The following is an 8,982-nucleotide window of genomic DNA, read 5'->3' on the forward strand; positions in this document are numbered from 1 at the left end:
TCCCTGCAGGGACCCTCAATGTTTCAAATTCCTGTTCGTGTCCCCCCCACTTTCAAATTAGTTTGTTATGATTTTTAACCAGACGCCGTCATCTCCACGGAGAAGAAGGACCGAGCAGTCTCGTTGCGGTCGTCGCGTGCATACTCTAAAAATAGCTCACTGAAAGGTTGTTTTCAATCACGTGGACGGCAGCAAGTGATTTTCTCTATAGGAATTCACCATGACAAACTCAAAGTACTAATGTTTAATGACCTGAACAACGACAAGGTAAGCCAATTTTCTGCCAAACCTTACTTGTAATAAACACTAGCTTCTGTGAAATTAATGAGCTCTTTTTAAACAGATAAAATAAAATATCTCGCACTAAGCGTTTCTAACCCCAAAATCCATTATAAGGAAACAGATTAGCGTACTATTATTAAATACGTTTTGTTCACATTGATATCAAACATGAACATGATAACGGAAAAGTTTTATGTTCTCAGTTTGTCGCTGCCTTGAGCCACGTTGCGTGGTTTCTTTAATATATACAAGCTTAACCTGAGACTATCGGCAAATAAAGTTATTACAATTAAGGTTTAATAAAAATTTGGTTTTGCGTAGTTGTTTTTTCGGTGGGCTATGTTAAGCTGTTTTCTTATAGTCTGACTTGTTGTTTTAACAGCAGCTAGTATTTATGACAAGGCTTGACAGAAATGTGGGCTTCCCTGATCGTTGTTTATGTATGTTAAACCTCATTTTGCGTTTTAGAAAGTCATCCGGCTCATCTCTTCCCGAACGCAGATTGAGGTTTGCAAGCCATTTTTTCCTCCGTTTCTCAGTCAATACTTGCCTTTTCCAGTTCATAAACATCAACTTTTTGCTATACAATAAAAACAGTGTGGTTTCATGTTTGAATCAATTTAAACAATCAAAACAATGCAAAACCTAGATATTTTTACTTTGTGATAGTGAATTCTCTGTGGAGAAAATTAGTTGCTGCTATCCATCCGCACTTCGCACACTTCATGCAGAAAATCCATTATTTCTTGGATTTTGCATCACCATAATGCCTAAACGTATGTAAATGCAGGAAATGGGATTCAAATCACAAACATTTTCCCCCATTTTGTGTCCCCCCTACTTCTCAAACCAAAGTTACACCCTTGGATCTGTGCATCTCTAAAAGGGGCAGCAGCATAAATATTTTTTCTGTGTTTTTATTTGCCCCTTTGAAGTATTTGTTGTTTCACTTTTGGTTACCTCTGTTGTAATTGTAAGAGTTTAAAACTAAAATAAAGTTTTGTTACTGTCAGACGTTTTGAAATAAACATTTACTCGTAACAATATTTGGAAATCCTGGAAATATTTTACAGCGAATACAAACTCTCAAAGGCTATACACTACAATGTAAAACTTTGCTGTGGTTTTTGCAGCAGATTTCATTACTACTTCATACTACTTCCCTTTTAATACTGTTTTCAATTTGAGTTCAACTTTACTTTAAACGAAATTATAACGCTTTGGCGTTTGAAATTCAAAATGAGCAAGAAGAGACCGGTCCCATTACTGGCATTAGCCCAACAACACAGCAAAAATGGCGTTCCTCCTAAGCAATTTTGTCTTGTTAAAACTTCTTAAATGACAGTACATTTAAATAACAAGAAAAGTAACTTAATACATTTAGTCTTGTTTAATGAAAGAAAATATAAGAATTAGATCAAAATTGTAAATTAAATCTAGAGTACGTTACTGACAACCTGTTGCAAAACGTTTTACAGTGTAGTGTGTTAAAAAATATGATTTCTCTAGTTATTTTTAATACAGGGAAATAAAAAATGTCTCGTCTTGGATCTTAGATATAGCATCTTTTTTGCAGTGACAACTATACTGTAAACTATTTGTAGGTTGATATTTTACAGTGTGGGGATCACTGAATCCCAGCAACCCCAAGCCAAGCTTCATAACAAATTACTTAGACAAACTACTTTCACTACTGAACTCAGTATACATGACTTCACATATCTGTTAAAAAAAACCTCAAACACATAGACAGGTGTGACCTGATGGTAACAGATGAACCAAGCGTCACTAACCCAACAGGACATTGAAAAACAATTAAACAATGTAATTCAATAAAAAAATGGAAATAAGTGTGGCAGAGCATTTTGTTAGAAGTAGAGAGGTAGTTGTTTATTCCTATCGCAAACTCAATAAGAGGTTGAAGGGATTATGTAAATGATAATCCATATTTGTGCATGTAAATAAACACTGAAGAGGACAAATCATTTTCAACACGAAAAAAAAACTGTTGGTGTCAACTACTGGCTATCAAGCCCAGAGAAGGAAAACAAATGATTCAAGGTTTATCCTTCACACAAAGCAATTTACTGACTTCAGAAAACGTCTTGTTCACAATACAGAAAAAAAGTAATAAAGGCTTCTGTTCATCAACACCCTTTCGTCCTTTTTGGAGCTTGACTATAAATAAATAACCAACTATTTATTATACATTTACTATTTATAATATACATCAGCAGAAAATCTACAGAAAAAAAGGTTTTCGATTTATTTCCAGTCAGGTCAGTGCGGGTGTGTGAGAGCTGCTGATATCCTAATCTACCCACTTGACCGTTCCTGTTTTGGCTTTAGATAAAACACTTAACTTCAGTTTTCTCCAGGGTCCCCGTGACACATCACATCACCTCTCATCTCAGCAGCCCTGAGGCTACAGAATGACAACAAAGGTTGAAAAAGTGTAATCAATCAAAGGAGCTGAATTTTTCCTCTCTGTACAAAATGTTATGCAAACTACCCGTTTGAGAACAACACTTCTGGCTGGGAAAAAAACCCAGCGATTGATGAGGTGATCAATAACTATCGATTTACTGCAAAGAGCTGACCTTAAAATAAAGATTCGGCAGTGAACTACTTCATAACAGATTCTCGTGGCAAAAACAAGAGAAACAACAGGATTATAAAAACAACATACACATTTATTTAGCAAATAGAAAGGGTCCATTTTATACAAACTGTAAACTAGTTACTGTAATAAATTTGTTGGGTAAAACTTGAAGCACACATATGACACCGTACAGTGACCGTAATATTGCCAAGTAGGTTTTGTTACTGTATCAACATTCATATTGGTGCAGGAACAACATCCCCGTCAAGCAGATGTGGCGTTAGGGTTATGTTTGTATGACAAAAATATAATTCCAGGACCAACTTAAATGTATTAATCCAGGAACATGTTTCACCTGGCAAAATTACGATAACTGTAAGGTAAAAGTGCGGCGCTTATACTGCATGACAAACCCACATGAGAACAACACATACATTTGTTTTCTCTACTCACATTAAGGACTTCAAGATATAAAGCACTTGTGTTCACATCTCTATTATAACATCTTACAACACAGTTTATGTTTTCTCCTGTTTATGTTACAATGCGTTTATTGGTCGAGTATCTGAGGACGGAGTGCAAAATAACCCCTTAAAAATCGAGGTCCAACGCAGCTGATGAAGGGCCTTGTACTGCCACCGTCAAGCAAGACATAGAAAAAGGAAATCTACTCCCCGCACAGTACTGTACGATGTTGGAATTGTCACCGGATGTCATTTTCATCAAGGGACTGACAACAATCTAGCTGAAATCACTGGTTTCTGGTCAGTAACCGTATAAAACAACACCTGCTATTTCAAAAGACCTGCAATCTTTGGTAAGAAAGAAAATGAGAACTTGGCTATGTGCTTTTTTATTCACATCTAATTAAAGGACAACACGAGGTTCGCCGAGTGTTACTGGGAATACCTTAGCATTTGTTGTATAAGAAAAAAACACCTGGGAGTTTTCCAAAGGTCACGGTGGCATGTTATAAATGCTAATGGCCCGATTGGAGGGAATAGATGATGCGTCTTTTCAGAAACCAACATACTCCCAAACGTTCAGAAGCTAAAGATGAATATTTCCGTAGCAGCATTGTGAAGAGGGGGTTGTTGGCAGGCTGGGAGAATAAACATTGACTTTTGGGAAAATCCCTGGAGCGGATAAATGACCAATTTTAGAAAAGTATGTTTACTTTAGTTTCTATTTATCCGTCTCGTTTAGGTTTAAAACCTCAATTCATATAGTTCGAGCAGTCAAAATTCATTCTGTCGAGATTTCAGTGAACGAAGTGTTTGGAGAGGGAAGGAGATCAGAGAGCTAGAGAAGATTGCTAATCGGGATCACTTCAGCGTTTTGGCATCACTTATAAGTATTAATATGATTTCCAACATCAGTCGCAAAATGGGGAATGTTATCGTCATTGATTTACAGTGTTGGTCATGTTGGTTTGCATGTCGCTTGCGTTTTCTTTCATAATGCACTCTGAGAACAAGCCCATGTGTGTCATATCCTGATGTTCGTGAGAAGCACAGGCCCTGGAATTAACTTAGATCGAGGGCAGTTGCATAACCTTACAAAACAGCTCAACAAATTATTAAAAGTAGGACGGCGATGCATACATCACAGAATTTGCTTGGACAAAGAGCGGTTGAGATAAATTGGTTCAATTGTTTCATGGCATACTGGGAGTCAATGTATCTAAGGATGCGACATATGGTCCTAATCTCCAATCCGACAGCTGACATAACAGCTCAGAGACAGAACTCTGCACTTGTTTTCAAACTAGATATGCTTTGAAGCGCTAGGAAGTACTATGGAGGGCTTCCTATGGTGTTGACTGCATTCAGAAAGGTCACAATATGTCGATTGTTTTCTGGGTGGTTGGACGAATGCGTTGCATAAAATACAATAACAACATTTTTTTTATGTTACACACTAACGCAAATTCACGCTGTTCAAGATCACAGTTCATTCACATAGAGTTGGCGAAAAAAAGACATCTGCTTCTTTCTTTTTTTTGTTTAAAGGCAGTCATGGTGCCCGGAACAACTTTTGTACATTTATAGTGGATGGAATTAACGAGAGGCTGAAATAGCTACAAATCCACATCAGGCATCTTTCAAAGACGAAAGCCTACAGTTGAACTAAACCATGTGATGGATATTAATACATTGGCAGGCCTCTTACGCACAGCTCCTTTTACCCTTCGAAGCGCTCGAAATGGGAAAGTAATGACAATAGAAGTGTCTGTAATGACCAGCAAGATTACCGCTGGGGATTATATCTCCCCTGTGCTGACTTGCACGGTGACAAGCGAAGGGTTGACAACAAGAGAAAGGGTTGGGGATGGACACAAAAAAATGTGAAAAAATTACATCCAAATATCGTGGCCACTTCTCCAGCTGATAAATCACAGGGCGGAAAAGCCGTTCCCGTTTCTGCGACATCACACCAAAGCACATAGAAGACTGAAACTGGTTCTCTGTCACATTATGGGGTGGATTGCAAGTACATCTGTTTGCCGGAATACAATGATCACAACTAGCAGCGTAAGGAGCTGTTGACTTGGCCAACTCTGATAAACAGTGAAAAAATATGAACAACACTACTGTATGTACATTGTATTGTCGACAGTAGATGCAACCAAATACCTCTACTTGTGAGCTGTAAGCGCTAACCTACAAGATTTTTACTACTGAACTACTAACTCTTCTTGTCTTTCCAGCTCCATCAGAGAGTCGTGCACATGTGTACACATTTAAAATGCATAACATGTATACATAAACTCACATGGTTTGATCACATTACTTTCTGTTCATGTCTTGTGACGACTGACCTGTTAACGTCAATAATGAACGCTGCCAATATTTTGCAGATAGTTATCCAGCATAAAGTGCCTTCAATTGGAACATTCTTTTGTTTTCCACAAGTTTTATTTAGTTAGTCCAAAAAATGTTTTAAGGTTCTCTGTGAAGCTGTTGTTTTGGGGACACAAACACCAAGCAATTCTTTGCAGCTGTTATGTGTTACCAGACATACTCATCATGGCACGGATTTGTGCTCCCCGTTTTGGGTTATTGGGTTGATCTTTTCCAGGGAAACATCAGCATCGCTATCCAAGTTGGCTGACAGGGACGGAGACAATTTCTCAAAGGTCTTTATCCCAGAGTCATCTTCTCTTTTTTGGGTCTCCTCTTCCTGGCAAACGATACTGTGTGGGATGACAAAGTTGCTGTTGCTGCTCTCTTTAGGGATGTGGCCCTTAGGCTGATAGTGAGAAGCAGACTGAGATGCCCCGTTGTTGTTAATACTCACAATCTCTATAGCGTTACTCCCGGGGCAGAGTCTGTGGCAGCCCAGCAGGATGGAGAACGCTTTTCGGAAGTCAGCGTTGAAGGCATAGATAATGGGGTTGAGCGATGAGTTGGCCCAACCGAACCAGACGAAGACATCGAAGGTGGTGGAACTGATGCACGGGAAGTCTCCGCTCTCGTTGGGGTTGCAGAATGGAACCATGCAGTTCAATATAAAGAAGGGCAACCAGCAGCAGACAAACACACCCATGATGACCGACAGGGTTTTGAGAACTTTGGTTTCACGCTTGAAGGACATCTTGAAGGAACTTTCAGACTCCATACTTGCGTTGTTTCCCATGCTGCTGTGACGGTTCTTGGCACTCTCCGCCGCTCGCTCCAGGGCGGAGATCCGGCGTATCTGCTTCTGGGCGATGCGGTAGATTCGGGTGTAGGTGACCAGCATAATGGCCACGGGGATGTAAAAACTGATGAGCGAAGAAGAGATGGCGTACGTCCGATTAAGGCTGGAGTCGCAGTTGTCCGGGGGAACCTCGCCGAAGGTTCCGTTCATCTCTGTGTAGCTGGTCGCCTGTGCTTTGTGCCAGTTTAGCTGCACGGGAATGAAGGAGATAAGGATGGACAGTGTCCACGCCACGCTGATCATGACGAACGCCACCCTTGGTGTCATTTTGCGCTCGTAGCGGAACGGGCTAGAGATGGCCCAGTAGCGGTCCACGCTGATGACGCAGAGGTTCAAGATGGAGGCGGTGGAACACATGATGTCAAAGGCCACCCAGATGTTGCAGAAGGCGCCGAATGGCCAGAAGCCGACTATCTCGGTCGCCGCTTTCCATGGCATCACCAAAATGGCCACCAGCAGGTCTGAGATAGCCAGCGATATAACAAAAAAGTTGGTGACTTTGGAGCGCAGGTGGCGAAATTTTGTGACCGCAGCGCAGACCAGCGTGTTACCCAGCAGGGTGGTAAGGATGAGCAACGAGAGGAAACAACCAGTCAAAACTCGCTTGGATGAATCACGCTGCGATACACTACTGTCCAGCACCGTGGAGTAGTTCACATCCATAGCTTTTTCACCGAGTGGAATGAGCAGTCACCCCATAATTCCAAATCGTGTCCAAACTGAGCGTGCTCAAACTGGGAACTAAGCAGCTGCGTACAGCCGAGCAACTGGTTGATGTGGACCGTCCATCGCTCTGCCGACTGTAGCAGTCATCTTTTAAACTAAATATCATAATTTCAACCCTAAAATCGCTTGAGGAGCCAAAAAAGCGTTCCATAAACCCCAGCACACTTTCTCAATGAGCATGGTTGTGTAAAATTAAAGAAAACGAAATCCAGATCCAAATGTAGTCTTCATTTTGTTTAAAAACACGAATTGGTGTCTAATAAAAAGTGTTTCATTCAGTACCTCGTCAGCAGTTTATTCACAGTCCCACAGCACACTCTCATAAACAGGTTAAGCAAACATAGGCAGGCACGATCATTAGCCTTATATATGAGCTTCTCGGTACAGTCAATCGATCGGATTTCCGCCGCGTCCGCCTGATTTGTCCTCTTTAATGACAGAGGATGCGCGTCCGCTTCCAGATCACACCGCGCTCCACAACAGGAGAAAATGCGCTTGAGAACCAACAAGAGATGCGCATTTCACGAGAGACATTAGAAAAAAATGTTCTTCTGTCATCATCACGCACTTTGGCAAAGGTTCACTTAACTGCCAACAAGCAAAGTCTCCCATATTTCTCTCTGATGCGTTCTTACATCAATATACATCCAAAACTCAGTGTTTAGTGCAACTCCATTCTACTAGACGCACTGTTCTTAACGGCAAATGCGCACTTCCCACGTTCCAGACGTCCGATTGGTCCCCGATCCATCCTGTGCACGAAGATAAACAATATTTCCTCTATTTGTCCGTGCGCGTTTTAGAAGTGATTTTGACCCGTCTGATGGGTGCTGGAAGGAAAGGATGTCGTCGTCCCGCTCGCATCGTGTGGAATTACAGCTCACACTCACTCGTCCTGTAACGCGCAACATCACATGTGCATCGCAAGTGGCAATGGAGCGTGCATATCCCCCCAAAAATGTAAACTTTGCAACACATGCATAAAGAAATAAAATTTAAAAACACAACATTTGTAATCAAAAGTATCACTTGATGTCAGAATACCAATTCTTTTGCGTTCTCGGTGTGCGTCCATCTCAGATATTGCGAGTCTTGAGCATCATCAGGTCTTCATGTTTGTATTTCAATAGTTTTTCTTAAGTTTCTCTCGAAGAACACTCGGGGGTTTCGGTCTTTTATTGGCTCATTCAGATCAGCTCTGACACGTCTCGAAGTACCTTTGATAGAGTGAAGAAGGTGGTCGTTTGGTGGTCGTCCGTAAAGCAAATCGAGTAGCCAGATATACATCAAGGCATAAAATAAATACGCAGACAACCTGTGTTCATTATTTTGTTGCTTTGACAGATGAACATAGTGGGGCACCAATGCATCGGGGTACTTTGCAACTATGTCATTTAATACGGATGGAATAACCCTAGAGAGCAATGCGGGTTGTTGCATGGGATGTGGCTCAATGTGGCCATCTACTGGATCAGATTATTTCGAAATGAATAGTGTCGTGTCTAGTATTAATCGAAATTTACAGCATATAGTTGTCTGGTTACCTCGACATCACGGTTGGTAGATAACCATATTCATGTGTCATTTTATTTGAGTTTCATGTTTATCTTTCTTATACGCATGAAAACTTGTACATCGAATTGCTTGAGGTGACGCTCTTCTAAAGGGTA

The 8,982-nt window shown here is 40.8% G+C and overlaps 1 protein-coding gene across 1 annotated transcript; it reads right to left on the bottom strand.

Annotated features, from left to right (window-relative positions):
• Positions 1-2,962: 2,962 nt before the first annotated feature.
• On the bottom strand, positions 2,963-7,648 carry drd1b (dopamine receptor D1b). Its single transcript, XM_079485852.1, has one exon. The coding sequence runs from the start codon at positions 7,247-7,249 to the stop codon at positions 5,912-5,914; it is 1,338 nt and encodes a 445-aa protein (XP_079341978.1). The 5' UTR covers positions 7,250-7,648; the 3' UTR covers positions 2,963-5,911.
• Between the last annotated feature and the right edge of the window lie 1,334 nt (positions 7,649-8,982).

The sequence above is a fragment of the Barbatula barbatula genome (assembly GCF_947034865.1).
Source record: "Barbatula barbatula genome assembly, chromosome: 22".
NCBI lineage: Eukaryota > Metazoa > Chordata > Actinopteri > Cypriniformes > Nemacheilidae > Barbatula > Barbatula barbatula.

Excerpts from the sequence above, each read along its gene's own strand:
- drd1b (XM_079485852.1), bottom strand. The coding sequence starts at position 7,249 with ATGGATGTGAACTACTCCACGGTGCTGGACAGTAGTGTATCGCAGCGT.